General features: G+C 41.0%; 1 protein-coding gene across 1 annotated transcript in view; it reads left to right on the top strand.

The window, feature by feature from the left end:
* The window catches only part of LOC121879598 (neural-cadherin-like), a 48,330-nt gene that overhangs the window by 19,802 nt on the left and 11,293 nt on the right, over positions 1 to 17,235 (top strand). Inside the window, exons 3-5 of the mRNA XM_042386266.1 lie at positions 3,847 to 4,246; positions 5,733 to 5,935; positions 9,026 to 9,189. Of these exons, the coding sequence (XP_042242200.1) occupies positions 3,847 to 4,246; positions 5,733 to 5,935; positions 9,026 to 9,189 (767 nt within the window). The remainder of the gene's footprint in view (positions 1 to 3,846; positions 4,247 to 5,732; positions 5,936 to 9,025; positions 9,190 to 17,235) is intronic.

The following is a 17,235-nucleotide window of genomic DNA, read 5'->3' as shown; positions in this document are numbered from 1 at the left end:
TCCTTCCCCAACATCACCACCAACCACCACCACCTCCCCTCTCACCCCTCCCCCCCCCACACACACACCAAGGAAGAGAATTCTGAGTAAAAGGAAGAGTAGGAGAAAGGAAGAGAGGAGGAAGATGGGAGAGGAAGAGGAGGAGGTGTGTGTGTGTTTGTGTGTGTGTGTGTGTGTGTGTGTGTGTGTGTGTGTGTGTGTGTGTGTGTGTGTGTGTTTCATATACAAAAATCTTTCCATATAAACACCAATATATAGTACTCTGTTATTTTCACCACCCTTTCCTGCTATATAAATTATGGTATATAAACTGTAGTCGTTTATAATGAGTCAATACACAACACATCAGAGGATAAAGAGTAATTCTCACCAACATTTATCCAAGTCAACAAATAAATACCAAATATAACTGATAAATTAAAGTGTATATTCTCAACCATCAGAATTTGGACATTATACCTGGAACTGTAACGAGTGAGTAACGAGTGATGTAACGACTGAGTATTATAACGAGTGAGTGTTGTAACAAGTGAGTAATATAACGAGTGAGTGTTGTAACGAGTGTTGTAACGAGTGAGTGTTGTAACGAGTGAGTGTTGTAACGAGTGAGTATTATAACGAGTGAGTATTATAACGAGTGATTGATCATCTTGTTGCCTCAATGATTTTAAAGAGTTAATTCAGATGAAGACGTTCTACACACACACACACACACACACACACACACACACACACACACACCCATTACATCAGATAATAGCAGTGACCGTGTGTTGTATCAGCCATTACTGTACTTGAAAAATCCCACAGCTGCATATGTCAGTGCAAGCATTACCTGACTACAGCACAGTACAGAACAGAACGGGATTAATTTAGCGTTATTCTCTTTATACTGTAAGAGCTCTATGGTTGAGGTTTGAGCTGCTGATTCATAATTACCCTTGTCATTAGTACCTGTTAATGGGTTACCTGTAAGCTCTCTATTACTAGTACTTTAATGCCCAGGTATTTTGTTTACACTGTTGGGATATGTTAATTAGTTTACAGGTGATGCACTGTTGGTTATTTGTTACCTGGTTTGGAATTAACTACTCTATCTATCTATCTATCTATCTATCTATCTATCTATCTATCTATCTATCTATCTCCTATCTATTTAGCTATCTATCTCCCACAACACGTATAGTCTTACCTGTTCATATATTTTTACTACAAATTTCAATAACATGTTAATTGTTTCAGAGGTAAGGTCCAACTCTCTCTCTCTCTCTCTCTCTCTCTCTCTCTCTCTCTCTCTCTCTCTCTCTCTCTCTCTCTACTAAGTATGATTCACATTTTTATATAATAACAGCAAGTGATATTTTCCTCTTAATTAACCAACATAATCTTTCACTAATAATTCATCTCTGTGGTAATAAATATTTTTCTTGCGACTCTTTCCCTGACTGTAAACACACACACACACACACACACACACACACACACACACACACACACACACACACACACACACACACATTACTCATATGAAAGCCTCTCAATTTACTTACATAATTTATAACTGTCTTTAATAATTTAGTTCTAAGATTATAAAATAATTAATAACTGTTGTCGCAACTCTTACTCCCTCCTCTCCTCTCCTCTTCCTCTCCCTCTTCCTTCCTCCATCTCTTCCTCCCTGTAACACGCCCCTCCCTCCTGTAACATCCCCTCCCTCCTGCCCTTCCCTCCCTGCAACACCCTTTCCCCTCCCTGTAACACCCCTCCCTCCCTGTAACACACCCCTTTCCCTCCCTGTAACACACCCCCTCCCTTCCCGGTAACTCGCCTCCCTCCCTGTAACACACCTCCCTCCTGTAACACCCCCTCCTCCATGCAACACCCCTCCTCCCTGTAACACCTCCTCCTCCCTGTAACCACCTCCTCCCTGTAACACACCCCTCCCCCCTGTAACACCCCTCCCTCCCTGTAACACACCCCTCCTCCCGTAACACCTCCTCCCTGTAACACCACCTCCCTCCCTGTAACACACCCCTCCCTCCCTGTAACACCCCTTCTCTCCCTGTAACACCCCTCCCTCCCTGTAACACACCTCCTCCCGTAACACCCTCCCTCCTGTAACACCACCTCCCTCCCTGTAACACACCCCCTCCCTCCCTGTAACACACCTTCTCTCCCTGTAACACACCCCCCTCTCTCCTGTAACACACCCCTCCCTCCCTGTAACATCCCTCCCTGTAACACCTTCCTCCTAACACCTCCTCCCTGTAACACCTTCCTCCTGTAACCTCCCTCCCTCCTGTAACACACCCCTCCCTCCTGTAACACCTCCCTCCCTGTAACACCCCCCTCCTCCTGCAACACCACCTATACACATGACAGCCCAACACAAACATGGTCACAACACTGCCGGAGGAAGACCTTGAGCACTGTCACCTAATAAGACTTTTGTACCTAATTCTTACTCCGTTGCTCACTTCACACGGAATACCTGATGGGCTCCACACACTACCTTACATCTCGCTCTGACCAGGTTTATTATATTTGATGTTATTTCCCAAGTTAGAAGAGTTAGGGTAGGGTAGGGTAAGGGTAGGGTAGGTTAAGGGTAGGGTAGGGTAGAGGGTAGGTTAGGAGTAGGGTAGGTGGAGTTAGGGTAGGGTAGGGGTAGGGTAGGGTAGTTAGGTTAGGGTAAGGTAGGGTAGGGTAGGTTGGGGGTAGGGTAGGAGTAGGTTGGGGGGGTGGGGTAAGTGGGGGGGTGGGAGGGATGGGAGAGGGTAGGTGGGGAGGTGGGGTGGGGTAGGGTGAGAGAAGAGGTGGGGTGGGTGGTGGGGAGTAGGGAGTGGGGGTAGGGTGTGGGGTGGGGTGGGGTAGGGTAAGGGTAGGGTGAGGTAGGGTAAGAGGTGGGAGTGGGGTAGGGTGGGGTAGGGTGGGGGTAGGAGTGGAGTGGGGTAGAGGGGTGGGGAGTAGGGTAGGGTAGGGGTAGAGGTGGGGTAGGGGTGGGAGTGGTGGGGTAGGGTGGGGTAGTGAGGTAGGGGGGTAGGGTAGGAGTAGGGTGGGAGTAGATTAGATTGGGTTAGGGTGGGGTGGGGTAGGGGTGGGGTGGGGTGGGGTGGTGGGGTAGGGTAGGGTGGGGTGGGGTGGGGTGGGGTAGGGTAGGGTAGGGTAGGGGTGGGTGGGGTAGGGTGGGGTGGGGAGGGGTAGGGTGGGGGTGGGGTGGTGGGGAGTTGGGTTGGGGTGGGGTAGGGTGGGGTAGGGGTGGGGTAGGGGTGGGGTGGGGTAGGGTGGGGTAGGGGTGGGGTAGGGTGGGGTAGGGTAGGGTGGGGTAAGGGTGGGGTGGGGTGGGGTAGGGTGGGGTGGGGTGGGAGTGGGGTAGGGTTGGGTGGGGTAGGGTGGGGTAGGGGTAGGGTGGGGTGGGGTAGGGTGGGGTAGGGGTGGGGTTGGGTAGGTTAGGGTAGGGTAGGGTAGGGTAGGGTAGGGTAGGGTAGGGTAGGGTAGGGTAGGGTAGGGTAGGGTAGGGTAGGTCAGGTCAGGTCATAAAGGATTGTACTGAACCTGAGACTTACATTAACTCTCTAAGGCTTAACTTGCTGTTTACTACATAACTTTACAGACTTATGTAATGTTCGCGAGTGTTTACGGTGTACAGTACAGTACAGTACAGCACAGTACAGTACAGTACAGTACAGTACAGCACAGTACAGTACAGTACAGTACAGTATATGTAAGTCTACCTGTACTGTACCTGCACTATGAACTTTATTTACTGTATAACTTTACTGTAAGTTTTGTTGTAGTGAGTTTGTGTAGCGACAAGTTGTGACCCCACACATTGTTGTCCTGCAGGGCGGGGAGCAGGAGGTGGAGTACCACGTGACAGGAGGGTGGGGCGCCCTCACGGTGGACGCAGAAGGCAGTGTGAGTCTGTGGCGGGCCCTGGACCGTGAGGCTCCTGACGGGGCCATCGGTGTAGCCAAGGTCACCGGCGTGGACCGTGGAGAGCCGCCCCTCAGTGCCACCGCCACCCTCACCATCACCGTCACTGACGTCAACGACTGCGCCCCACGACTCCTGCCGCCCACGCTGCTGCACGTGGCCGAGGGCGGTCCACCCACACTGCTGGGGGTGTTGACAGCCACCGACCACGACGTATGGGCGTTGGGTCACGGTCCACCCTTTAAGCTCTCCCTGGCGCCCACCAACCCCGCCCATGTCTTCTCTCACATCTCCCTCACATTTGACTCACGTGAGTAACATTACTTCAAGCTTCCAGTTTACTCATAACTCTGTGCCTTTGTTGCCCGCATGAAGGTACAGTATGTAGCCTACAGTGTATAATATATAAATATATGATATATGCATGTATCAGCATGTATGAAAATAAACACGTATATGTGTGTGTGTGTGTGTGTGTGTGTGTGTGTGTGTGTGTGTACGTACAGTATACCTGAAAGCATTAGATAGCTATGTACATGTGTCATTGTTTCACATACAGTTTAGCGGAACACAATCTTACAAAAATTAATATCAGATAACTACTTTTATTTCCCATTGTTTTCAAGGTAAAAATATCAGCCATATTGATTCCACCCAACGGTACAGTACAGTACAGTACAGTACAGTACAGTACAGTACAGTACAGTACAGTACAGCACAGTACAGCACAGTACAGTACAGTACAGTACAGCACAGTACAGTACAGTACAGTACAGTACAGTACAGTACAGTACCTGCTTTATCTCAGCGTTAAGTTAATGGCAGTATGATACTCCATGGTCCCCGACAGTTAAGAGCACACAATAATAAAAGTCAGTTAGTCGGGTTATTTTTGGCCAGTCAAGTAGGATGAAAACCTATCAAGTTAAGTTAAGGCAGTTTTTACCTTTTGACGTCAGAGATAAACTTTTTATGTGACCAGCAGCAGATGACGGACCTGACAAAGCTGGCCGTCACCGGGGGACCTTCAACCCCTAATTGCCAATATTAACTCAAAGGGCCAATTTTACCTGTAAATGAACCCGTACAACAGGTGGTTGTTGAATATTTAGGGTCGTTAACAGTGGCTGGTTGTCTGTTGCAGCATAAACCCATACATGTATTGCACACTTATTAGTTACGGTGCAATAAACTGCTCTGCCACTATTTATTGCAACCGTTGTGAGTCCATACCTCGCTGGCTGTGCAATTTCCACCCCTGACTAACACATATCGCTTTTAACTCAGCTTGTTCGTATTTTACTGTCAGAGTGATTTTGTTTACCTATTATCTTAACTGTGGGAACTTATCTATATTATCGACGTTCTTTTGCTTGTAAATATATTAGTTACTTGAGTCACATCATTTCTTAATAATGTTTCAAACTATACAAACTTTCAACATGAAATCAGGAAACTTTTACGTCCCAAAGTTGGCTTATAAATTGTTGCTTCTGTGCGTGTTTGTATTTGGATGGATGGATGGATGGATGGATGGATGAATGGATGGATGGATGGATGAATAAATGAATGGATGGATGGATGGATGGATGGATGGATGGATGGATGGATGGATGGATGAGTAAATATATTGAAGAATACAAGCGACATAAAATTATATAGCATTACTATCTGACCCTCTCACTTCCTCTCCCCTCTCCCCTCTCCCCTCTTCTCTCCTCCCATTCCCCTCATACCTTTTCCTTATTCCCTCAACCCACTTCCCTTTCCTCGCCATTCTTCCCTCCCCCCCTCAGATCTAGACAGTGGTCGAGGGGGCGCTGAGCTGTGGACGGTGAAGGCGGTGGACAGAGAGGAACACCGGGAACTATTAGTGGAGGTACTGACTGCCGACGCCCAGGGCCTCTCTGCCACCCACACCGTTACTGTGATCATAGACGACCTAAACGATAACCCCATGAGGCCTGCCAGCAAGACCGTCTACCTGTGGAAGACTCAGGTATGTCTGTCTGTCTGTCTGTCTGTCTGTCTGTCTGTCTGCCTGTCTGTCTGTCTGTGTCTGTCTGTTTCCATGTCCTAAAATCAAAAAATTGTGTTCAAGTTTCATGTTCTCTCTCTCTCTCTCTCTCTCTCTCTCTCTCTCTCTCTCTCTCTCTCTCTCTCTCTCGCTATATTCCAGCAGGACCGGACATACAATGAACACTGAATCATGTTTGTGTTTGTGTGTGTGTGTGTATTTGTGTGTGTGTGTGTGTGTGTATGTGTATACTTCTCTCAGAGTTATGTGTACCTTGGCAAGTGTTGTGTGTATGCTGTGTGGAAACTGTATGTGTACCTTGGGATAGTGTTGTGTATACCATAAACGGAAACTATGTACGTATTATTAAGAAATGTGTGTACCTTGTGTGTATGTCGCAGGATGTAAGTATGTGTATGTATGTGTTTAGTGTGTAGGTGTGTGTGTGTGTGTTTTCTGGGGACTTATGTGTATGTTTAGTTTCCTCTGGAGAGTTAAGTGTACATGTGCACTTATAGAGAGTTAAGTGTACCTGTGCACTTATAGAGAGTTAAGTGTACCTGTGCACTTATAGAGAGTTAAGTGTACCTGTGCACTTATAGAGAGTTAAGTGTACCTGTGCACTTATAGAGAGTTAAGTGTACCTGTGCACTTATAGAGAGTTAAGTGTACCTGTGCACTTATAGACAGTTAAGTGTACCTGTGCACTTATAGAGAGTTAAGTGTACCTGTGCACTTATAGAGAGTTAAGTGTACCTGTGCACTTATAGAGAATTACGTGTACCTGTGCACTTATAGAGAGTTAAGTGTACCTGTGCACTTATAGAGAGTTATGTACCTGTGCATTTATAGTTAAGTACCTGTGCACTTATAGTGTACCTGAGTTAAGTGTACCTGTGCACTTATAGAGAGTTAAGTGTACCTGTGCACTTACTGAGAGTTAAGTGTACCTGTGCACTTATAGAGAGATAAGTGTACCTGTGCACTTTATAGAGAGATAAGTGTATTAATGTTTACTTTAATCAGATTTAAGTGTACCGTGTTAAGTTAATCCCCATGTTTAATAATCCCATGTTAAATAATCCCATGTTAAATAATCCCATGTTAAATAATCCCATGTTAAATAATCCCTTGTTAAATAATCCCCATGTTAAATAATCCCATGTTAAATAATCCCATGTTTAATAATCCCATGTTAAATAATCCCATGTTAAATAATCCCATGTTAAATAATCCCATGTTAAATAATCCCATGGTAAATAATCTCATGTTAAATAATCCCATGTTAAATAATCCCATGTTAAATAATCCCCATGTTAAATAATCCCATGTTAAATAATCCCATGTTTAATAATCCCCATGTTAAATAATCCCTATGTTAAATAATCCCCATGTTAAATAATCCCATACATGTTAAATAATCCCATGTTTAATAATCCCATGTTAAATAATCCCATGTTAAATAATCCCATCCCCCGTTAACAATCCCATGTTAAATAACCTATGTTTAATAATCCCATGTTAAATAAACCCATGTTAAATTATCCCACGTTAAATAATCCCCTATGTTAAATAATCCCATGTTAAATAATCCCCATGTTAAATAATCCCATGTTAAATAATCCCATGTTAAATAATCCCATGTTAAATAATCCCCATATAATCCCCATGTTAAATAATCCCATGTTTAATAATCCCCATGTTAAATAATCCCATGTTAAATAATCCCATGTTAAATAATCCCATGTTAAATAATCCCCATGTTAAATAATCCCATGTTAAATAATCCCCATGTTAAATAATCCCATGTTAAATAATCCCATGTTAAATAATCCCATGTTAAATAATCCACAACTTAATTAATTATATCTAACTTGTTAATATTAACTTTCCATTTACGTCTGTTTAAAAAAAGTCGAATTAACTAAAATTAATTTATAATAAAAGACTGATTTTTACATCCGGGTCAGTAGTGAGTGTGTGAAGGATGATAGTGTAACCCGGATGTAATGGGGGTGACGACGGGGGTGAGGGATGATAGTGTAACCCGGATGTAATGGAGGTGACGATGATGATAGTGTAACCCGGATGGGAATAATGGGGGTGAGGGATGATAGTGTAACCCGGATGTAATGGGGGTGAGGGATGATAGTGTAACCCGGATGTAATGGGGGTGAGGGATGATAGTGTAACCCGGATGTAATGGGGGTGAGGGATGATAGTGTAACCCGGATGTAATGGGGGTGACGGGGGTGAGGGATGATAGTGTAACCCGGATGTAATGGAGGTGAGGGATGATAGTGTAACCCGGATGTAATGGGGGTGACGACGAGCCTTTACATAATACTGTACAGTACTCACCAGGTTATACAGGATCCGATACATGTTAAATAGCCGGGGTTTTAAAACACAAAATTCAGGTGTTTGTTATCAATTAATTTATCCGAATTGCCAAAACAGAATTAGAATTTAAATTGTAAACACTCATGAATACGTCATCAGAGTACACACACACACACACACACACACACACACACACACACATACACACACACACACACATGTCCTCTGTAAATAGTGAAATGTGAAAGTTTCTGTTGTTGTTGTTGTTGTTGTTGTTGTTGTTACGAGATTATTTTTACTCTCTGTGTTACGGTTCATTACATATGATAAAGCTGACAGAATTTAGTGTGTTCTGTCAACATGGTATATTTTATTTTTTGTGACAGAGTTACTTTAAATAGCAGTTTATAGTGTATTTCCCGGTGTGTGTGTGTGTGTGTGTGTGTGTGTGTGTGTGTGTGTGTGTGTGTGTGTGTGTGTGTGTGTGTGTGTGTGTGTGTGTGTGTGTGTGTGTGTGTGTGTGTGTGTGTGTGTGTGTGTGTGTGTGTGTGTGTGTGTACGTATCAGGTGAATCAAAACATCATTCACAACAGAACGCCATAAACGCAAGCCAGATAGCTAAACCAGATAGACTAAGCGATAGACAGAACGATAATAAAACATAGACAGGGTAGTTAAACAAACAGATAAATAACATATGAATCAACATCTGTCTGTCTCTCTGTCTAGGGCGGAGGGTCGGACGCGCCCTTGGGTCGAGTGTACGTGAACGACCCTGACGATTGGGACCTAGGGGACAAGACGTTCCGCTGGCTGGGCTCTCCTGATCCCCTCTTCACCCTCAACGCTGACGACGGCACCATCTTCGCCTCCAGCCAAGTCCGCGAGGGCAGGTGAGTACTAGTGACCACGACAGGTGAGTACTAATGACGACGACAGGTGAGCAGTAGTGACCACGAAAGGTGAGTACTAGTCAGGACGGCAGGTGAGTAGTAGTGACCACGACAGGTGAGTACTAGTGAGAATGACAGGTGAGTAGTAGTAACCACGACAGGTGAGTACTAATGACGACGACAGGTGAGTACTAATGACGACGACAGGTGAGTAGTAGTGACCACGACAGGTGAGTACTAGTGACCACGACAGGTGAGTAATAATGACGACGACAGGTGAGTAGTAGTGACCACGACAGGTGAGTACTAGTGACCACGACAGGTGAGTACTAATGACGACGACAGGTGAGTACTAGTGAGAATGACAGGTGAGTACTAGTGACCACGATAGGTGAATACAACGGAAGACCATACCTAGTTAAAAAGGAGAGAGAGAGAGAGAGAGAGAGAGAGAGAGAGAGAGAGAGAGAGAGAGAGAGAGAGAGAGAGAGAGAGAGAGAGAGAGAGAGAGAGAGAGAGAGAGAGAGAGAGGCATCAGTCATAGGTACCAGTATAGTGACCACCCACGTCCCTATAGTTACAAAGGCAGCAGCACCAGGAGAAGAAGGGCGTAAGTACAAGTCTGTTACGCCATTTTGCTTCGATTCTTTAAATAACTTATATGACGTTTTTACTCCATGTTATCTCAAGAAGGTTCCACACATATAAACATACACACATGATTTAAAGCACATCTCATCATCTGTTACCGATATGTAGAGAAAAAAACAATTAAATACTGTATGTAATGTCTCGAATCAGTTAAAAGAACATTGATAAGACGTAACACAGGGCTGGGATGAACACTATATTACAGTGACAGGATACAGTGAACAGCTTCTTGGGTTCACAATAATGAGTTCTGTGGTAAAGTTTCAACGTGTCAGAATCCTCAATATTCAGGTGAGGTAAAAGAGAGAGAAAGAGAGAGAGGAATTTTATTTATTATGGTATGAACGTGAACACATCGACTGTCTGTTGTTTGAGTAAGTTACTGAAGTGAACATTACTCTTGCATGAGGGACTAGTGTGCGTGGCTGGCTGGTAGTTGCCTTGGTGGCCTAACGCGGAGAAATACTGCGGGTTTACGGTTGTCTAATTAAGAAAACACTAACGATCACATTGGGAGTCAATTATTAAACCGCATTTATTAAACCGTTTAAACTTATGTGTGTGTATTACTGAAGTGGGTTATTTTTTTTATCATATGTCGCAGTGGTTAAGGAAATATTATTAATAGTATTTATTTTAATCGTGAAAAGAATGATATTAAATTGTGAGGGAAAAAAGCAGTATTAATGGGTGAGGAAGGGAACGATCACTGTTTTAAAGGAGATAACTAAGGTGGATTCTGGTAAATGCTCTACACACACACACACACACACACACACACACACACACACACACACACACACACACACACACACACAGAGCCAGATCCGCAGGTAGGAAGCCAGGAAGCCATTTCATATATTAAATACATAAGTTATTCCCCAACAGTTGCAGAGCCTCACACAGACCGTCACGTCCAAATGCCTGAATTTACATCACTCACAAAGCTGTGAAGTGCAGCAACATGTTAGAGCTGCATAAAGTGCTTCACTACACCTCCACATTTTCCAACCTTCTATATTCCCAAATCCTCTTAGGAATAACTTCTATTTTCCTTTTTTTTCCAAGAGTGTATTAAAACACTTCCCAGAGAACTGAACTTTAAAACAATTTCTATATAATATTCAAATGTTAAGTTGTTTATCATTTTTATAAACATTATCAAAGTTTCCTGAACATTTTCTCACCCAAACATTACACAAGACCATGAACGGTAAAATATATCCAGAAAAAGACTACAGTATTAAGCTCAGTATTTATCTGCCTGTGGTAAGTCATCACCATTGAGTCTTTTTTAATATTTCATGTTAGCAATAAAGTTATCTGAGAGGCTTTACACCGTGAGACTTTTACCTCAAGGTTTCCAATACCCACGTCTATTTATCACAAGTTTCTAATTAACTTTCACACAACAGAAGACCTCTCGCCCAGGACCACCCTCAAAGTATATATTTCTGTTCTACTTTGTCAACCTTTACTTAAGCCTGGCAGATGAACCCTGCAAAACTTGGTCTATTTTACAACTCACAAAAAACAAAAGATAAAATCCCTCAACATGTTTGCACGTTCGAGCTTTATCCAAGAGACTGTAGTGCTGGATTTTTCTACCAACAACGCTATACTTTTTTTTTCTCTCCAGTAAGCTCTATCTCTCTACTGCACGGGATGGTTGCTGAAGACTCACACACACACACGCACAGCCTCACCCCTCTCACTCCTACACCCGCCTGCCCACCCGCACGCCCACCCGTACAGTATAACACATCCTCACCATACTTATTACCCCAAATAAGTATGAACACTAATATTACTCAGAGATAACGTCCCCCAGAAAAGAAGAAAAAAAAATGTTGACAAAAATTAAAAATAATGTTCATAGCAGCAAGAATTTTTGAGGGTTTTTGGGGGGAAGACTAGAACACCGTAAGGGAGACGGCAAGGCCTTTCTCCAGAGCCAAGCTTTCTGAGTTACTGTTAATGTTGAACATGAAGTGGAGGAAAACCTTGAACAAAATATTCTCTATTTTATTTTTATTATTATTATTATTATTATTATTATTATTATTATTATTATTATTATTATTATTATTATTATTATCGGTGTTATTATTATTATTATTATTATTATTATTATTATTATTATTATTATTATTATTATTATTAGTATTATTATTATTATTGCTTCAGTAAAACATTACAATTAGATTCTGAAGAAAAAATTGCAACTTTCCCATAGTTTTTTTTTTTTAGAAACATATCGTCCATAACAGAATCCAAACCTTTAGAATGCTTCAGTAAAACATTACAATTAGATTCTGAAGAAAAAATTGCAACTTTCCCATAGTTTTTTTTTTTTAGAAACATATCGTCCATAACAGAATCCAAACCTTTAGAATTTACTTTAAAAGACTAAATTCACTGTGAAGATATAATCCCTTCAATAATAAATTCTCAGGGGCATTTAAGAGTATTTGTTGGGTTTAAATGATTCAACTCTGACCGGTTTAATTGTTCAGGTCTCCTAATTCAACTCTGGTTCACCTGACACACACACACACAATGCAGTATTTACCAAGGTACAAAGTGATGTAATTATGATAACCCATTGCAATATTAAGGGACAAGAAGACTTCAATTAAACACATTGCACTATTTACCAAGGGCCAATGAGAAGACGTCCAGTTGAAGCAAATTGTTTGAGGAGAATGAAGCTATGAAAGGGACAGTGGACAGACAGACAGACAGACAGACAGACAGACAGACAGACAGACAGACACTGAAGGTGAAATATTGATCTAGACATAAAAAAATCAACAGACAGTGAAAGACATACGAATAAAAACAGACAATAAAACTGTTCACACACACACACACACACACACACACACACACACACACACACACACACACACACACACACACACACACACACGAACAATTACAAGATACACAAAAAAAAAAATCCCCCAAAACACACGAATGAATAATTGTACAAAGTGTATAAAGTGTACACAGTGTATAAAGTGTACACAGTGTATAAAGTGTACACAGTGTATAAAGTGTACACAGTGTAGTCCGTTCCGTGGGTAAAACTGCACAGGAGCTTTCAAATAATAAGGTCATAGAGGAAAAGTATGACTACTAGTGAATAACAATTGATTTACTACTGGAGGAACGACAGGTGGAAAAATATGAGTGGGGAGGAGGGAAACTTTTAACTGAAAGGAAGAAAGTATGAAAGGGTGACGAGGTGAGGAGAGACAGACAGACAAAGAGAGAGAGAGAGAGAGAGAGAGAGAGAGAGAGAGAGAGAGAGAGAGAGAGAGAGAGAGAGAGAGAGAGAGAGAGAGAGAGAGAGAGAGAGAGAGACAACCCCCCTACCAACCACCACCGAATTACTCTGAGCAGCAGCAGGACAAATTAGATACATCCCCCCAGGTGCAATTATGTCTTATACGTGTAAGCAGAAGAGATATGAATTATATTAACGAGACGAGGCAAGAGTGTAACCCATGGACCCGTCCCAAGTAAGACCCTGAGAGGTTCTTATTTTTCATGGAACTGAGAGGATAAAAAGTAGTTCCCTTAAGAAGAGTTTATAGGTCAGTACAGCTTTACGTAGGGTATTGTGATGCAAGTTTGAGTTGATTCACCACAAAACAGAAGCAATAAGTACACGAACAGGAGTAATATGTGCACAAACGGTAATAATATGTGCATAAACAGTAATAATATGTGCACAAACGGTAAGAATGTACACAAACGGTAAAAAATATGTGCACAAACGGTAAGCAAACGGTAAGAATATGTGCACAAACGGAAAGAATATTTGCACAAACGGTAATATGTGTACAAACGGTAATATGTGCACAAACGGTAATATGTGCACAAACGGCAAGAATGTGCACAAACGGTAATATGTGCACAAACGGCAAGAATGTGCACAAACGGTAATAATATGTGCACAAACAGTAATAATATGTGCACAAATAGTAATAATATGCGCACAAACGGTAATAATATGTGCACAAGCAGTAATAATATGTGCACAAACGGTAAGAATGTGCACAAACGGTAAAAATATGTGTACAAACGGTAAGAAAGTGCACAAACGGCAATAATATGTGCACAAACGGTAAGAATATGTGCACAAACGGTAATAATATGTGCACAAACGGTAAGAATATTTGCACAAACGGTAATATGTGCACAAACGGTAATATGTGCACAAACGGTAATATGTGCACAAACGGTAATAATATGTGCACAAACGGTAAGAATAAGTGCACAAACAGAAACAATAAGTGCACATTTATTACATATTTATCATAAAACAACAATTAAATAGAATAGAGATGAAAAACGGTATTGGGTGACATGAAATCATTATTTATAGTATTTAAATAAGATAATTATTAAGGTAATAGCGACGGGGGTGTGTGTTGTGTTGACGTCATGGGGGTTAAGACGTGACACATTGAACACGTCACATTTAAATCACTACTCTATTAACACACTAAGATAATGAAAAATCACTGGGGTTATTTTTATCAGTAAGCACAGTTAAATTACTATTCCTTCACGTGCTTTATCGTTACGTATTGTATTAAACAGTCAATTAGAGGAAATCATTAACTATTGTGGGGTAGATTATGTTGACGTGTGACGGTGGACGTCTATACAGGTAGGGTGAGTGACACACCTTTTATCTCTCTCTCTCTCTCTCTCTCTCTCTCTCTCTCTCTCTCTCTCTCGTAATTTAAGATCTACTATATATTAACTATAATATCCTTTATATAATTAATAATAAAGTGAAAATAAAGAAAGTGACGCCACATATCTTCAGAGGATAAAACGAAACATGTCTTATATAAACCTCAAAAAATAATACTAAAACAATAAAACATTCAATAAAACACGTATATATAATACCTATTTGACTCCTAAACACATATGCCAGAATAATAATAATAATTACTCTTAAATCGTAATGTTAAACCAAGTAGAATAAACCAATAAAATAAACCAATAAAATAAACAAAGTAACAAAATAAACCAACAAAATAAACCAAGTAACAAAATAAACCAAATAACAAAATAAACCAAGTAATAAAATAAACCAAGTAACAAAATAAACCAATAACAAAATAAACCAAGTAACAAAATAAACCAAGTAACAAAATAAACCAAGTAACAAAATAAACCAAGTAACAAAATAAACCAAGTAACAAAATAAACCAAATAACAAAATAAACCAAGTAACAAAATAAACCAAGTAATAAAATAAACCAAGTAACAAAATAAACCAAGTAACAAAATAAACCAAGTAATAAAATAAACCAAGTAATAAAATAAACCAAGTAACAAAATAAACCAAGTAACAAAATAAACCAAGTAACAAAATAAACCAAGTAACAAAATAAACCAAGTAACAAAATAAACCAAGTAACAAAATAAACCAAGTAACAAAATAAACCAAGTAACAAAATAAACCACGTAACAAAAAAAACCAAGTAACAAAATAAACCAAGTAATAAAGTAGAATAAACAATAAACAGATCTAGTATATGACCCTGAAATAAAAACACGTGAGATATATCCCCTTGATGCTTCTGTCCAATACAGTATTATGTAAATGAGTAATCTACATAGAGACATAATATTTACTCGTGTAGGAAAGATTGTGTTTTATTCCTAGTGTTTAATAATGTTTATGGTGTGTGTAGTGTGTGTGTGTGGCTGTATGTTGTATAGTGTGTGTGGCTGTATGTTGTATAGTGTGTGTGGCTGTATGTTGTATAGTGTGTGTGGGGCTGTATGTTGTATAGTGTGTGTGGGTGTATGTTGTATAAGTGTGTGTGTGGCTGTATGTTGTATAGTGTGTGTGGCTGTATGTTGTATAGTGTGTGGCTGTATGTTGTATAGTGTGTGTGGCTGTATGTTGTATAGTGTGTGTGGCTGGTATGTTGTATAGTGTGTGTGGCTGTATGTTGTATAGTGTGTTATGTGATAGTGTGTGGCTGTATGTTGTATAGTGTGTGGGTGTATGTTGTATATGTGTGGGGGCTGTATGTTGTATAGTGTGTGTGGCTGATGTTGTATATGTGTATGTTGTATAGTGTGTGTGGATGTTGTATAGTGTGTGTGTATTGCATGTTGTATAGTGTGTGTGGCTGTATGTTGTATATGTGTGTTTGCATGTTGTATATGTGTGTGTGTGATTGTATAGTGTGTGATTATGTGATGTGTGTGTGTATGTTGTATAGTGTGTGTGTGTTGTATGTTGTATAGTGTGTGTGTGGCTGTATGTTGTATAGTGTGTGTGTGGCTGTATGTTGTATATAGTGTGTGTGTGTGGGGCTGTATGTTGTATAGTGTGTGTGGGGCTGTATGTTGTATAGTGTGTGTATGGCTGTATGTTGTATAGTGTGTGTGTTGCATGTTGTATAGTGTGTGTGTGTGGCTGTATGTTGTAGTGTGTGTGTGCGATGTTGTATAGTGTGTGTGTGTGTGGCTGTATGTTGTATAGTGTGTGTGGCTGTATTGTATAGTGTGTGTGTGTGTGTTGTATGTTGTATAGTGTGTGTGTGCTGTATGTTGTATAGTGTGTGTGTGGCTGTATGTTGTATAGTGTGTGTGTGTGGCTGTATGTTGTATAGTGTGTGTGTTGCATGTGGTATAGTGTGTGTGTGGGGCTGTATGTTGTATAGTGTGTGTGTGTGGTTGTATGTGTATAGTGTGTGTGGCTGTATGTTGTATAGTGTGGTGTGGGGCTGTATGTTGTATAGTGTGTGTGTGTGGGGCTGTATGTTGTATATGTGTGTGGCTGTATGTTGTATAGTGTGTTTGTTGTATATTGTATAGTGTGTGTGTGTGGCTGTATGTTGTATATGTGTGTGTGTGTCTGTATGTTGTATAGTGTGTGGGTATTGTGGCTGTATGTTGTATAGTGTGTGTGTGTGTAGCTGTATGTTGTATATGTGTGTGTGGGGCTGTATGTTGTATAGTGTGTGTGTGTGTGTGTTGTATGTAGTGTGTGTGGCTGTATGTTGTATAGTGTGTGTGTGTGGCTGTATGTTGTATAGTGTGTGTGGCTGTATGTTGTATAGTGTGTGTGTGTGTGTAGCTGTATGTTGTATAGTGTGTGGCTGTATGTTGTATAGTGTGTGTGTGGCTGCATGTTGTAGTGTGTGTATTGCATATTGTATAGTGTGTGTGTGTGTGTGTGGCTGTATGTTGTATAGTGTGTGTGGCTGTATGTTGTATAGTGTGTGTGTGTGTGTAGCTGTATGTTGTATAGTGTGTGTGGCTGTATGTTGTATAGTGTGTGTGTGTGTGGCTGTATGTTGTATATAGTGTATGGCTGTATGTTGTATAGTGTGTGTGTGCTGCATG

This window comes from Homarus americanus, unplaced genomic scaffold (genome assembly GCF_018991925.1).
Source record: "Homarus americanus isolate GMGI-L3 unplaced genomic scaffold, GMGI_Hamer_2.0 scaffold25895, whole genome shotgun sequence".
Lineage (NCBI taxonomy): Eukaryota > Metazoa > Arthropoda > Malacostraca > Decapoda > Nephropidae > Homarus > Homarus americanus.
Note: the sequence above shows the minus strand (reverse complement) of the source record. Positions and strands in the feature narration are given on the sequence as shown.